This window comes from Petaurus breviceps, unplaced genomic scaffold (assembly GCF_028583685.1).
Source record: "Petaurus breviceps papuanus isolate PSGF00001 unplaced genomic scaffold, PetGlider_PUasm1.0 90895, whole genome shotgun sequence".
NCBI classification, from domain to species: domain Eukaryota; kingdom Metazoa; phylum Chordata; class Mammalia; order Diprotodontia; family Petauridae; genus Petaurus; species Petaurus breviceps.
Window position 1 is genome coordinate 28,173,548 of NW_027187372.1, and position 15,996 is coordinate 28,189,543.

The following is a 15,996-nucleotide window of genomic DNA, read 5'->3' on the forward strand; positions in this document are numbered from 1 at the left end:
AGGGGCAGCCAGGTAGCACAGCAAGTAAGAGCACTGGCCCCAGAGTCGGGATGACCTGGGATCAAATCCGGGCTTCAGACACTTAGCACCCACCCAGAAACACCTGGCCGTGTAACCTTAAGCAAGTTACTTAACCCCAATTGCTTAAAAAAAAAGATGTATTGTATAGGTAATTTAGTTTTAGTTTAGGTAAACCAATTTATCATTAACTGCTACATAATAATCAAAGCAGAAATGTATCCCTTTCCATTTACTAATGATGTTATCAGTAAATGGTCACAAACTTTTTCTTCATACAAGTCTGACATTCAGAATTTGGCAGTTAAAGGCATTGTGGAAATCTCCAATTTCTTTACCTTAGATATAGTTCTTTAGTTTTATGGCATCAAACAGTTGGAAGTTGGTTTCAGAGAAGTATGAAACGATCATGAGATAACCAAATTAGATGCCAGCTCAGGTCAAAAATATCTAGTCACATGTAATTCCTGACATTCTATGCAAAAATGGCCATTCTGAAATCAATTTATAAAGTCCTCATTCTCCTTCCCACAGTTTTTTCCCTTCAGCAAAGGGATTTTACTGTTTTCACTGGGTTATTATCTTTAGAGACAGGTAATAGTGCCTCTTCTATTTATATATAATAACTCAATCTACACAGTAAGCCTATTAGCTGACATCTCCATTCAAATACAATCAACCTCTAAAAAGTTTACACGTCAAAAGCTAGAGGAAAACCCAAAGATTCCTGATCAAGGCAACTGTTTGAGCTACACTCAAGCAAACTGCCTTTCCAATCTTTTATACATGTACAGACAGTAAATCCTTACATAGATGCAGTCCATGCAAGGAGGATCACTTAAGTAAAGCAAGTGAACAAAAGCGATTATTAGGATGAAGAAACAATAAGCTCAAGAGAACCTAAGAAAAAGAGATTCAAAATAAGCTCTCTGAATCTATCAGTTATATGTAATAGTTGTCACAAAGGGTGAGACAAAAGTAAGGATGGGGAAGAATGAGGCAGCATTTCTGATTAAGAAATTGAATGCTTTGATTGGATTTTTCCATCTTATTATGAAGTACATTTTTATTAATTTCCTCTCAAAGTCTGTCAGATGGACTTGACTTGTCCCTGTATTTAGAGATGAAGTTCAAGGTAGGGAAGTTTAACAATTTACCTAGAGTTTATACATTTTTGCATTGAGGTCTTCAATTGGGACTTTCATAAATACAAAAAATAATTTTGGGTCATTAATATTTCTCAGGGCTCTGTATTATATTTTATGCACTACATTTTATCTATCTTCACACAGAAGAAAGTCCCTGAAAAAAAAAAAAACAACACAAATCCCAAGACAACTCTGAAGGACTCAATGAAAAATTCTCTCTATCCCTGAAGAAAGAACTGATGGTGTCTGAATACAGACTGAAACATACTTTTTTAACTTTATTTGAGGGAATTTTTGTCTATGTTTTCTTTTACAGGATGTTTTCTGCGACTACTGGTGTATAACCTATATAGAATTGCTTGCCTTCTCAATGAGGGTGGGGGAAGGCAGGGGAGGAGAAAAGGGAGAGAATTTCAAACTCAAAAGTTTTAAAAATGAATGCAAAAATTGTTTATACATGTAACTGGGGGAAAATGAAATACTAAATAAGTTCAATTTTTTAGAAATGCACAGATCCTACACAGGCAAATATTAACTCCTGCTTACATCTAGTGGAGCTTTTAGTAATACTATAGCAGACAGGTCTGTGGAGAAAATGTCTTGCTATTCACTGACCTGGATTTAGGTGACAAGTTAATGGTGGACTCTGTATTAATGAAAAGCTGTGTTTAACGTCTTTTCCAGGTCTGGATGCTGACTCAGGAGGATGTCAGTCTACATTACAGAACATTCAGGGATAACACGAAAGGTCTCCAAACCCCCAGCTCTTCTCATATTAATGATCTAATGGTCTGGAGTTACTCAGACTATCAAAGTTAAACCAAGATTTATTGACTATGGGCTGTTTATTGACTACATGACTATTACTGAGACCATGGCAATCAGATGCATGGAAAAGTTTAGTAAAGAAAAAAATACAGTTTGGAAAAAGTAAAAGTTTAGAAAGAGTAAACACCATAGTAACACATGCAACCATATCACTTTGATAGGAAACTGAACTCTTTTCTTCCATGAAACTGTTCACACATATTAGATGTAGCAGATCAGACACAACATGCATTCTTTAGCAACTGCTAACACAATGTTAATAAAGAAAAACTGTCATTCAAAAATGCAGTGTTTATGTTCTTTGGGTTTGATAAAATTCAAATCACCAAACCCACTTACCTGACTTCAAGTTCCTGATAATCCAAACTTCTAAACCTCCCACTCTCTTCATCCCTTTTTTCTTTTCTATATCCTGCACTCCAACAGCTAGTGATTATCACACATTCAGTGAGGAAACATAGATATGAGGATTAAGAGGAAAGAGCAACTAGCCTGAGTAAACCTAACCAGGAATGGGGGGGGGGGGAGTGGAATGGGATGGGGTACTTGATCACCAAGAAGAAAGCAAGAATGTTTAAGACTCTATGTGACCATTAGTGTTGTCACTTTGACCCAAAACTGTACCATGCTGTATTTAAACCTTCATAATGGCCTCGTCTTACTTAATGTAGAAGGAAACTGAATAAACGTATGAAGCAGATACACAATAGAGAATGAGTAGAAAATGGAACCATAATTGGGGTTTTTCAAAGTTACACCAACCTGAAGGGCTTCCACTTCCTGAAGCCAATCTCTAGCTTTCTGTACAGCATCTTTGAGAGCAAGGCCATTTGGGAGGTATGCTGGAATCTCCTCAATTTCCTTGACTGCTGCTGCAAGGCTATTTAATGAATGTCGTGGTCTATGGAAATGAGATATACAATCCATTCAGCATCTGATAGATCAAATTCATTTTACCCACTATAACCAGAGGACTAGCAAAACTTGATATTACAAACAAAAATCTGAGTCACTTCTGTGGTATATACTTACCAAAGCTGACTATAACAGACCTGCACAACTTGGCAGTAGGTAGGGATCAAAATTAAAATAGGCTAAAGTTCTTCAGGCCCCAGATAAATTAGACTAAAGATAGACTGACAATGGTTGCTTACCACAGGTCATATGACAAAACAGCAGAGAGTGTGCTGTGGGAACCCTAACCTTTTTTTTTTTTTTTTGGGGGGGGGGGGTGTCAACCAAAATCCTTTGGTGGGCCTCATGTTGTGCAGGCCTTGCCTAAAAGCTCAAACGCAACGCTCTTCCGTTTTTTTTTTGGGGGGGGGGGCCCCAACAGGGAGAAGAGAAGAAATGATACCTGCAATAGTGTCTGCTTCTTGGCTCTATGATGGTATTACTGAAATCTCCATTTGAAGAATAACTTGGTGATAATTCCCTCCATGCTAAATTTAGGCACACTCTATACAGAGAAGTCTAGGCCAAGATGGGTCGAGATAGATCCATTGACAACAAGGTAGGAGTAGTGCTGTAGCCCCTCCACTTTGCTTAACCTTGAATTCCTACTCTGAGGAGGAGTCTATATTCACCCACCAACCTCCAGACTCAGAGAACAATTACAAGATACTTATAAGAGCACTGAGGGGGAAAAAAAATCAGACAATAAGGACTTCTAAAATGCTAGGGGACATGGACAAGACAGAAAAACAAATGGCAAGTTCACATAAATCTGGTGATTGACTGAATGTAGTAAATATTGGTGGCTAGTGGGAGAAGCAGTATGTGGGGTTTACTCAATAGAGTGGTAGAGAGAAATAACCTTACAGTTAATTTATATAAATAGTCTGATGGCAAGGAAAAACACTGGCCCAGAGTGAGAATGCATTTGAATTCTTATTCACTGACCACTTCTCTGAGGTCAGTTTCTTCCCTGTTAAATCAGAGGTTCAGACTATCTCACTCTCCTATCTGTTTCAGCTCTAAATCCTACGAGACAATATAACACGGCATTCAATTTCTTTGTATTTAAAATGTGATAAAAGAAGCTGGTGAAAGAGCAAAATACTCTTGTACCTGACTGTCAATGATTTAAAAAAAGTAATCTGAAAAAATTTAAAAAATGAGCTCAATTTCCAAGTACATAACTATTTTTTGTTCTGTTCAATGGCCAGAAACGACATCAGTAAAATCAGGCTGAAAAGGGAAACTAAGCAGTAGCATATGAACAGATAACCAAATCTTAAAATTAAAAGGCCATCACCATCTAATCCAACTGGACTACTTTGTCCAATCTGCAATCTTCTGTGCAAACTGGTCAAGTTTCTCTAGAGATGATCACTATTGATAAGAAGTAGTTTTTTCCAAGTTTGAATCAGTCTAATTATTAGTTTCTTCCTTCCCCATTTATTATAACAATGCTCAATTTGTCATTCAAAAATTGTAGCTAAAATTCTGTCTGTCTCTTGCTACCTGCTCACCATTCCACTCCCAAAGTGATGAATAGTAATCCAAAACAACTGGATTTAAATAATTTAGAGAGAATTCTAGAAAAAAAATCACTTCACTTCAAACTACGAATTCACTGTCAGAGTTCATGGAGAATAACAACTAATAATGGATTCTAGCTCAGTATGAAAACAGGATATCCCTCCCCTTACCCCATATCCCCTGCTTGTTCTAATACGGGATATTGGCTGATTTTAAGAACATGGATTGTCATAGCAAAATAAGTACTAATTCTGTTTTTAGAAATCTTTTCCTCCCATTCAAACACCACTATCAAATGGAGAAAAGATGACACTGGGTTTCACCTGGCCTTGATGAGGCTCTTAGCTTTGTCATCCCAATGTTCTGACACAGTAAGCAGTTCCTGTAGCCGCGCCATGGCCTTCTCCACTGCTGAGTAGGGGGCCAATCCCACTCCCAAATCTATGAGCCGTCTCATATCATCCAGGGTAAGGGAACTGGGGTCTAAGCAAGCTCGATGAACTTCCTCTAGCCAGCGGGCCTGCTCTAGACGGATACGCATCTCAGAAAGCTGTGGAAGCTCAACATCAAATTCAAAGCTGACATCCAACAACTCCTGCAGCTCAGCAGCACTGGGCATTTCTTCTGATAGCAGTTTCTGACTATGTTGCTGGAAATCTTCCACCCTATTCAAGAGATCCTGGAAAATATGAGATGGAGAATTAACTAAATTTGTTAAAGATCTGCTTCAAATCTGTGAAGATTACCAATTTTTTTTACATGGCCAATGTAGGAATTTGTTTTGCTGAACTATACGTAATTTCTTACAACAGGTGAGGATCTCTTCCCCACCTCCCCCCCACCCCCGTCCAGCCGCACGCACCCCACCACCACCGGGTAAGATTAAACAAATTTTTGTTAACTGAAAAAACAATTTAAATGTATTTTAAGTGTACAAGGTATAGATAGGAACTATGTTTGACCCCTGATTTTACTGGTTTGAGAACTTGCAGATGAAGAAACTCCCTCAAGCCTCCCAATGTAGGCCAGTGTTTTTAATCTCTGCCCAAAGAGGGGTTAAGTGACTTTTCTAAGGAAGATCACATTGGCAATATGTGTCACATGTGAAACTTGAGCCCAGGTCTTCCTGGTTGAGGCCAACTCTCTATTCACTATACTCTTCTGCTGGCCTCTAAAGAATGGTAATGAGTACGTATAATACACAGTAACTACTCAACACTTAGATAGCACTTCAAAGTTTTACAAAGCACTTTTTCCACAACCTTGATACAACCTAGTATTCTGTATTTACAGATTCTAGTATCTGTATTTACAGATGGAAAAGTGCCCACAAAGCTAGTAACTAAGCGATGAACCCTGAGGTCTCCCGGCTCTAAGTAGCACTCTTTACTTTCCAAAAGGCAAATAAATAAATAAAATGGATGACCACTAAGAGGCAGAATTCTTATAGAGGCTTGAAGATGAAGTAGTTGTAAATTCTTTCCAATTGGAAATTCAGGTAAACATTATACCAAAATGGCCATTTCTTCAGAGGTCTGGTACAATTATTGTGCACACAGTAGTAGACAACAAATGTTTCCATGAAAATATTTCCAGACTCAGTCTCCAAAGAGAAAATCTAATTCTACCATTCCGGTGAAATCTATGAGAAAAAAAATTTGCTCTCTACCACCCACACCTATTTCCCACCTTCAACAGCGGTGTTTGACTGAGAATGCATGGAAGAGCATATAGCTGTTTCACAAACAGTCGGAGCTCATTGACTGTCAACTGATTCTGGGATTTCCCTCCACCAGAACGGTACCTGCAAAAATAGGCAAGATGTCTCATTAGAACAAACACGCAAGAGCTCTGGGCTTCCAGAATATTAATTTGCAGTCTATCCAAAGCCAAACTTGTGTCCATACCTAGTCTGCCTTTTGCCATTGAGCAACTGCTGTGCCACAGATGCACACTTATCAGCGTCCTGTGTGACTAAGCGAAGATGGCGCAAAAGATCATTGTCGGGAAATTTCTTTATTTCAGATTCTTCTATCAGGGCTTTAAAGTTGACAAGGCCTGGAGACAACACAAGAATAGAAACAAAGAGATTTCTAAAATAATAATAATAAGAATGTATTATAATTCTAACACGTAAGATGTTATCCTGACACTGGTGCCTCTTGATTTAGCCCTACCTTTTTATTTGCCCGAGTTAAGTGCACAGAATGACAGATATCATGTGTCTAATAGTATTTGGCAACATGCCTCACACAGGAAAAGATTTACACTGGAGTTTATTTTACGTCTGAGGCTGATCTTCAATATCACTAGAAGTGAAATGTGTACTTATACTGCAGAATTTTTTAAATGTCCATTATCAATGGCAGAAAATACAAACCTTTCTAGTGGATCAACCTGCCTCCTTACAGAGGAGACTTCAGTTAGCAATCTTTGTATGTAAGAAGAACAAGATACCACAATTCCCTCAAAGAGGTGGGGAATTCTGGGGGGCAGGAGAAAAAAGGCCGGATATGGTGGCACAGACCTCAAATAAAAACGATTACGGAAGGTGAGAGAAATCAACTGCTTTTGAGGACAACAGCAAGTACAAGAGGAAAAGAGAATAAAGACCTTATTTTCAAATAGTTCTGCATAAAGACAGCATTTCTTTCATTTAATCAAATGAAATGCTTTCCTCAGAATCAAAGTATTAAATATAATTTTCTCCATTTCTGGCAAAATATGTACTAGTGCTTCTAGCTATTTTTCCAAGATACCATATACAAATATAATACCCTTCACCCTAGAAGTTAAGAGGTTTCATTCAGCTGTTAAGGCAAAACATTCACCAAAAATAAATAATATTATATACACAGAGAGGAAAGAGGTTTAACACAAAAATCAGGGGTGATAACTACATTTTACTTTGTAAGTAACATACGTACAAAGATAACTGGGTCAACCACCATGGATTCCTAGCTTAAGCATGCCATCGGTCTATGAGTCAGCTAAGAGAGAAGCTAGGAAAACAAGTCTACAAGGCTCAGTCACTAGTAATGATCCTTGTATTTTAGGGGCTTTTCAGATGAAAACAGCATACTCTTCCGCTATATGCAGCACGTACTTTTCTTATTACTGATCTTGGCCTCCAAAGCTTCATTCACATTCAGTGCCCATTCATTATATGATTCTGCTCGGAGTTTCAGGGCATTCATCATAGGGTATAGATCATCCAGAGTATATCTGTACCTAGAAGCAAGAAAATCTACTTCAATTTGACTTACACAGATAACACACAAAAAAAGAGAACATAGTTCAAAACATTCCCACCCCAAAAAGAACTGAGCTGTAATAATTTATATGAAGACTAAGAATATAGAAAAAAGGGCACACTCACAAAGACATCCTTAGGCATTACACTATTCTTTTTAACACATTCCCCACAAAAGAAATAATTCTTTTTACTCACCCTAACTTATACTTATAGGCAGGACAAGAACACAGGTCTTCTACATGATGGAGACACACCAGCAGCCCAGGTTTACAAGAACAGGACACCCCAGACATGAAACACGTGGTCTTGCATTTTATGCACTGCCGTTCATCATCTGGTAACAGCTCAAAATCCATTCGTTCTGAATCGATTACTCCCTACAATAAAGTTTTAGAAAGCTCCAAAAAGATTGTATAAACCACCAAGGAAAGAAAGAAAAAAAAAGTACTAAATGAGTAGGAAGCTTAGGGAAAGAGTTTGGGAGAAGAAAGGTATGATATGATCAATTTAACTGTTCTATTAGCCTGTGAAATTGCCACTGCCATTGGCACACTTTGCATATGACCAACACTATATAAGACATCTACATCATAAGGAACTTCAAGATAAGATGTTCATTCTACTTGAAACTGGTCAGGTCCATACTAGATGATTACTAGTAAACCCTGGGTATGTTTAATATAGAGATTAAAAAAATCTAAGTCTTACATAGAGAACTTATTAGTTATAGTTACCCAGGAAAGGCCAATAAAAATGAACCAAGGTCAGAAATTGAACTGAATAAAGGAAAGACTAAGAGAGAGAGTAATTATTTGGCTTGGGGTTCTAGTCTTCTTTTAAATAAAGCATTATCAGAAGGGGACTTCATTTTTTGCTGTTTCCACTAGACAAAGAAAAATTTACAGTGAGAATACTGGGAAGAATTTCTTCCCTTCAGATTTTTAACAAAATTAAATAGCAAATATATTTTATTTCCAGAGAACTTAAAGGATGGACTAGAAAATAAACATCTAGATAATCCTTCTGGATAAAAAGTTGGGCAACCGCACATTTGGAGTCAGGAAAACCTCAGTTAAAATGCCACTTCAGACACTAACTAGGTGTGTGACCCTAGGCAAGTTACTTTAGTCTCTGGCTGCCTCAGTTTCCTTATCTATAAAATGGGAATAATAGCACCTTACCTCCCAAGGACATTATGGGGATAAAATGAGCTAATATCTGTTATTAGCTTTACAAACGTTAAAATACTATATAAATGTTAGCTACTGATATTATTGCCCACTGCCCATCTTCTTTCAAATGTACTTAATCCAGAGTTACCTAGAAACTCCAAGTCCTATGTACTGGTGCATAATTCTAGGCAAAAGTCATAATTAAACTGATTTAAACCCAGGAAGGACTTATTCATTAGCATTTTTTTAAGAAGGGGGAGAGGAGGTGCACCACGGTGGCCAGGTGGTGCAGTGAATAGAGCACCGGCCCTGGAGTCAGGAGGACCTGAGTTCAAATCTAACCTCAGTCACTTAATACTTACTAGCTGTGTGACCTTGGGCAAGTCACTTAACCCCAATTGCCCTGCCCCACCCCCCAAAAAAAAGAAGCGGGGGAAAGGATCACTGATTCTCTAATGGAACCTATTACAAATAACTTAAAACAAACTTCCAAATTATGATACATACACAAAAAATTTCTGAAATGAGAATACAAGCATAATGGTCTTAAATCTATAAACCTTACCAATTTGCGAACAGTCTCCCTTAAGGTCTTCTCATCCTCAATCATAATGGCCATATCTTTCTGAACAGTTGAAGCAACAACCACATCTAGTACATCAGCTTTGGAAGCCATTTTACAAATCATCTCATCATGAGAAAAAACACAGTATCGGTTTAGCAGCCGATAATGCTCCACACACTGACGGCCTAATGGCAGCTGTATGAAAAGACAACCATTTCAATTTTTTAAAAAGCCAGTTTACATTAATGTCCCACTAAAATGAAAATACAATAATCACTTTTTAAAAATGGATGATCTCATAATGTATCTGTTTTGTAAATCTGATTTTTTAAAACTATATTTAAATGTTAAAGCAGGGTGATAAAACTAATTAAGATTACTTCAAGAAAGGAAACTTCTCCAGAACAACAAAATAGTTTCATATACCTCTAAATCCTTTGGTCCTATTAGCAATTTGATTAAGGAAATTTTTTGCTGAAAATACTATCATATGCAAAAAACTACAGATTACATAAGCAAAAAGACTATTTGAGACAAAATATGGGAAAAATGAGTATACTTAGTCTTCAATCAGTAAGCAATAAATATTTATTAAGCACTTACTATGTGCCACACAATGTTTCTAAAGATGGGCATACAAAAAGAACAAAAGACAGTCCATATGGCCCTCAGAGTTTATAATCTAGCATTAATCTGAGCTGTCAGAGATCAGCCAGAACAATGCTCTAGTTCAACTGATTAATATTAAAAAGAAATAGGACATTTTAGTGGCAAACTATTAATATAATTAATCAAGTATAGTTCAACGACTATAACTGATACTGCTAACTAAAACGTACATTTTAAAGTTATTCTACACGTGGCAATTTTAAAAACGTCAACAGCTTAATTTAAACAAGGAACAGAGTAAATCCAAAAATATTCAACATGTCTTGGTACATACCCAATCAACAGTGCAGAAATTAACTGCTTCAGCAAAATTGAAGCCCTGGTTAAAACCACTGTGATAGGCTCTTGGAAAGGTAATCACAAACTCGCCAGCACACTGATTAGTCCGGTAAACCTAACCAAAAAAAATTTATATTTCTGAGGTGGACAAAATGTACATAGCATATGAAGCTCATTAAAGATGACCAGGTCATTCTGACATTTTCAGTAATGATCTAACAGGTGCAGACATCAGTGAATGCTACTGAATAAAACTTCATTCCATGAATAAGATAACTAAAATCTGGGCATGTCAGGGTTGTACAAAATACTGCTTATTTCTGCAACAAAGTGGCCAAAGGCACGCTGATAAAATTTCACCTAAAATAACCTAAAAATTACCCTATAATAGTCCTTTTGTTTTTTTTTAATGTTTTACAAAAGGGTTTGTATTTTTCCTTCAAAGATTATATAAATGAGAAGATGATGATAACCACCTACTGCAAATATAGAGCTAAAATATAAAACTGAAGGAAATTCCAGCCGGTTATCATGGGAGTCATTTAAGCAATCATCTAGATTTTAGGTCAGACATACATCATTTATAATCAAATTACAAATGATGATATCATTTGTAATCAAACAAAGGTTTCTGATTACCCTTACTAGGGCAAAGGATAACAACATCATCGTAGGCTTTTCTAATGTAGATGTTTCTAACGTTAAATCTCCACTAAAATCAAACCCTAATGCCTTGCTCTGGCATGGAGGTGACCCCAGGCTTCTTGAAGAATAGAGTAAATAGACATGCAAGTTCAGAAAACCTATCAAGGTGATTTTGAAAGAATATACATCTCAAGGCAAGCCTAGCTGATTTCAGAGAGTTCTTCACCAGAAAACTGGCTCAGTTGAAGTACTGAATACTGAGGCATGGAGATCTTGTTTTGGAGGAAGGAATACCCATACTGTTGAATGCTGGAAACAATAGTATAAAACAACTATTTTCCACTCAAAAATATGGCACTCAAAAAACTACTGATATCACTGAAGGGCATCCAACATACTAACAGCTAACATTGAAATAGCAAATTCAGAGATAGTATCTCTATCACCCTATCTTGGACTAAGGTCTTTTGGATCATCTTTTAAACTAGACAGTGGGTAGGCACTGTGGATTAAGGACTACCAAAAGAGCCAATTTCTATGCAATACATGCAACAAAGGATGAGTTAATAGTAATGACTAATAAGTAATATGAGTTAAGAACTACATAAGAATTCAGTAATATTCAGAGGAAAATTTCCAGAGTTAACCTTGGACTAATAATAATTTATACTGGTAGTAGAGTAAAAAATAAACTTATATTTGTTCAAAGATCTTAAGCATAGAAGAAGCCATTACCTCCCAATGTACCTGTTTCATTTTTTGAGCAGCTCTAAAACTAATAATATAGCTAGAAATTAAAGAGTGCTTTGAACATCACAACAACCTAGTGTGATAGATGTTATTATACCCATTTTATGGATGAGAAAACTGAGGCAGAAAGGTTGCATGACTTGCCCAGGGTCAAAAGAACTAGTAAATGATCCGAGACTGGATTCAAACTCCCAACTCTATCCATGGCATTAAGGAGGTGACAAGTAAGTCTCTCCTTCAATCATACTAAAACCTTCCCTGCAATTTTCCCTCACTGCTCCTGGTTCTGTCTTTGTAGAACAAAACCAATTAATCTCTTTCCATAAAGTGGCCCTATAAATATTCCAAGACAGCCATCATTTTCCTAAAGCTTTCCACCTATGTTTATCTTGTAACATTTAAGATTCCTTCAACCACTGCTTCTATAGCTTGTCTTCCGCTGCTCTTAAAACCCAGATCACTCTCTTCTTGAATCTCTTTCCTGAAATCAAGCACTCAGAAAAGGACACAAAACTGAACCCCAAAGCTGTGATGATGGCATGGTGCATATGGAAGTAGGAGTTCAATGGAAAAAGCAATGTCTTTGCAGTCAAGAGGGCCTAGGTTAAACCTGACCTCCAACATTCATGCCTGTATGACCCCAAGGTATTTCACTCAATTTCTCAGCATCAATTTTCTCATTTATAAAATGAAGATGTTGCACTAGATGTACCATGTCACTTTCCACTCTCAATCTATGATCCTTGACCTCCATATTTCTGGGAACTGTGTATCCTAAAGGAAGTCTGTAGAGAAAAGCACCTGAGATGGCTGATCCAAAATAAAACAAAAAAAGGAAGTCTAGGTTGAAAAATGTTTCCATTATTTCTAACAATGTTTCTGAGTACTGGCTGCACTCTAAATTGGTTTTTACATCACCTTAAAAACCCCACTGGTTTAATGGAACATATGCTATTAAAATAAAGGTGTTTTAGGGCAGCTACATGGTGCAGTGAGTAAGAGTGCCGGCCCCAGAGTCAGGAGGATCCAGGATCAGTTCCAGCCTCAGACACTTAACACCCACACACACACACAAAAAAAAAAAAACTGGCAGCATAGCTTTGGGCAAGTTACTTAATCCCAATTGCTTTAAAAAAATAAAAATAAAGGTGTTTCTGCTACCAAATTAATGCTATAGGAAATTATAGGTGAATCAATTTCACAAAAATAGTGAATGTCAGGGAAGGGAAAAATTTATATATAATGAGGAAGGGTGGCACAAGATAAGCCTAGAACATACAGGCACGCCATGGGCCATTAGGGTGTTTGGGTTCATGATGGTGACAAGCTGGTGGAGAAGGTCTGGCTGGGACACAAAGAGCTCTGGAGCCAACTTCTTCATTACATCTTCCAGCTGCTCCGCTGCATACCCTGGGGCTCCATACCAGGTTTTTGGCTCCCCCCTAAAAATAGATTAGAAAACATAAATAAACAAACATGGAACAGTCCCTTCCACCAGTGTCCTCATCCCATATGATACCTTATATTTTCAAGCCCTGCTTCAAATGAACATTCCACAAGGGTACAGTTAAACAGTGAACTTGCAAACACATTATCTGCCTATATGTTGAAATTTTTTTCAAGTGTTAAGTACAAGAAAAGATAACTAGATCTCTCTCTCTCGCTCTCGCTCTCTCTCTCACACACACACACACACACACACAACAGCATCACATAACTAGATTTTTAAGAATCAAGAGTCCAGGACATGTGGCTGAAACCACTTTTTACACCAGATTTGGACTGGAATTTGGGGTGAATGAGGGATGGCAACACAATCTGCCCTTGCCCATTCAGACAAATGAGGTTAATGGAAAGTTAATAAGACAATTAGCATCTCTACAGAGCTCAAGTTCTTTAAAGCATTTTACACTCTTAACCAATTAATCTGTGATATCCCCTAGGACACATGGTAAGTATCATCTTTCTTTACAGCTGGGAGCAATTTGCCCAGGAAGGAAGGAAGGCAGAGCTGCTGCTCTACATATACAGGCTGGCCAACGCCCTCTTCTCCTTATGTAGGGATCAGAGCAAGGGATGCATGGAAAAGAACCAGATGGGGAGCAGCTTCATTTCTGAGGGGTTTAGAAAGCAGTTAAGTGTATGTAAGAAACATGTAGTTGTACAAGGACATGTCAGGAAGAATACTGTAAGTATGGAAGATCAGTAAGCAACTATGATAGTATGACAAGCGAGAAACTAAAAAAATGGCAAGAATGACCTAATATTACATTGTCACTAAAGGAAAATAAAAGATTTTTTTCTTTTTAAAAGACATTCTACACACGATGACTAGCCCAATAGTCCAAAGTAGTATAAAGATAAAGGTCAAGTGACTGAAAAAGAGAATGGAGACACTATAGTAACATTTGTCCAAAATGACAAACAAGCTACCATAGGTACATTTTCCTGGGTTAAGTCAATAACCTATCAATAACTATCAGAAAGAAGATGACTACCGAAAGAAAAAATATCTGATAACCCAAAAGAACAAGTATTTTGTTATAAAAGATCCCCTCCCCTACCACAAAATTCCATTTAGGATCTATCTCTCACCAGTGCAGGTAATTAATTGAGTAGCTCCAGTGGTCTTCAATATGCCAACAAAATGAAGAAAAACACATTCCCACATATAGCCAGGGCAGCTTCATGCCACATATATCAGCAGTAATGTGAGCAAGAACAGACTGCTCCATTACAGGCATGTTGTTCAAATTCCAGCCACTATCAAGATATTCCTAAAAATCAAGAAGACAAAAATTCCAGCTTTATCTTCTATCACTTCATAAATTAATTTGCCTACAAAAATTACTAGTTTACATGAGGATCATTAGTTGAATAAGGATCAGCAACCCAGATGAAGCTATCACTTTGTCTCAGGCAGAGAATACTTCATGCCCAAGAAGGTTAAAGCACAGTAAGTCTGGCAGATTTAATTAGCCTGAATATGCTGTTTTTGATGGGCTTCTTATTTTTGATCCTAACGACCACTTTCTGAAAGAAGCACACCAATTTTTCTAATGAAGATCTAGTAACATAAACATTTTTCAAAATTTTACCTTCTCATGAAGATTTAATGAGTCCCGCAAAAACACATTCTGTCCAAGTGACACTTCTGCAGTTGACAGTAAGAGTCTAGTATATACATAAATTTAAAGCTCAAAGGAGTTCACCATATGAATTTCTGTACCACGTAGTTATTCAAAATTTGAAAAGATCTACTAAAATCATTTAAATGTCTGCACTCCAAGAAAGATTTTACAAAAGTTGACAAATGTTTAGGCCAACTATATAGGAACTTTAAATAACATAACTTAAATGATTTACTGCCTACACACCAGCATTTACAATTCACTGTAATGATGCCATAGATGCAATACAATTTCCAAAGGAAGTCTGTTGAAGAATGATGCCTATTTCCACATCTCTATAGCAAGCTGTCTTCACATTATGACACCTAAGTGTCTGAGGCTCAGAACCTTACCTCCTCCCCGGGGGAGAGCTTTATTTTCCCATCTCGTACAGGAAAGCCACTGCCAAATTCTTTCGAGGCGATATCAGCGCCATACTCCACTGTGACATCCTCTTCAATGGTGCTTACTAGACGCCAAAATTCTTTCTCCACCAGCTCTGTGGGAACCATCTGGAAATGAGACAAAAGGAGACAAGGAGTGAATTCCCTCACCCAGGGCTCCATTCACCAAGCTGACCACGACCCATTTCCAGTAGTACTGGAACTAAGCAAGAAGCCCGGCAGTGTTCAAAGAAAAACCGTACGCTCCTTCTACCGATGGCCCAGAGACCAAAACCAGAAGCAAAATATCACTTTCTAAATACCATATTGTGAATTACAATAGAATACAAGGTCCCCATCATAAAAAAAATGCAGAATTCTGTTGGGAAATTAAAGATTTTCCTTTCTCATGTGAAGTAATTTATTATTACAACATGGCTAGTCTGGGCCTATTTTTATAGTATTTCATACTTCTTGAAACTTTTTCTATACATTATTTTGGAACATCTGAGGGGAGATAGATATCCATTTCCCTGTTTCACAGAAAAGGAAATTATCAAAGAAACACCAAGTGAATGAAGGGCTCTTGGAATGGTACACTACTATACTCACTGGTAGGAAAATGTGGG

General features: G+C 37.4%; 1 protein-coding gene across 2 annotated transcripts in view; it reads right to left on the reverse strand.

Moving 5' to 3' along the window:
* KDM5B (lysine demethylase 5B) overlaps nucleotides 1-15,996 on the reverse strand; it is a 70,845-nt gene that overhangs the window by 11,665 nt on the left and 43,184 nt on the right. For both annotated transcript variants that reach the window (XM_069074585.1, XM_069074586.1), the window contains 11 exons: nucleotides 15,338-15,496; nucleotides 14,410-14,591; nucleotides 13,094-13,256; nucleotides 10,415-10,534; nucleotides 9,472-9,666; nucleotides 7,930-8,111; nucleotides 7,585-7,709; nucleotides 6,386-6,536; nucleotides 6,168-6,282; nucleotides 4,802-5,157; nucleotides 2,757-2,895 (listed from right to left, as the gene is read on the reverse strand). In XM_069074585.1, the coding sequence (XP_068930686.1) occupies nucleotides 2,757-2,895; nucleotides 4,802-5,157; nucleotides 6,168-6,282; nucleotides 6,386-6,536; nucleotides 7,585-7,709; nucleotides 7,930-8,111; nucleotides 9,472-9,666; nucleotides 10,415-10,534; nucleotides 13,094-13,256; nucleotides 14,410-14,591; nucleotides 15,338-15,496 (1,887 nt within the window). The remainder of the gene's footprint in view (nucleotides 1-2,756; nucleotides 2,896-4,801; nucleotides 5,158-6,167; nucleotides 6,283-6,385; nucleotides 6,537-7,584; nucleotides 7,710-7,929; nucleotides 8,112-9,471; nucleotides 9,667-10,414; nucleotides 10,535-13,093; nucleotides 13,257-14,409; nucleotides 14,592-15,337; nucleotides 15,497-15,996) is intronic.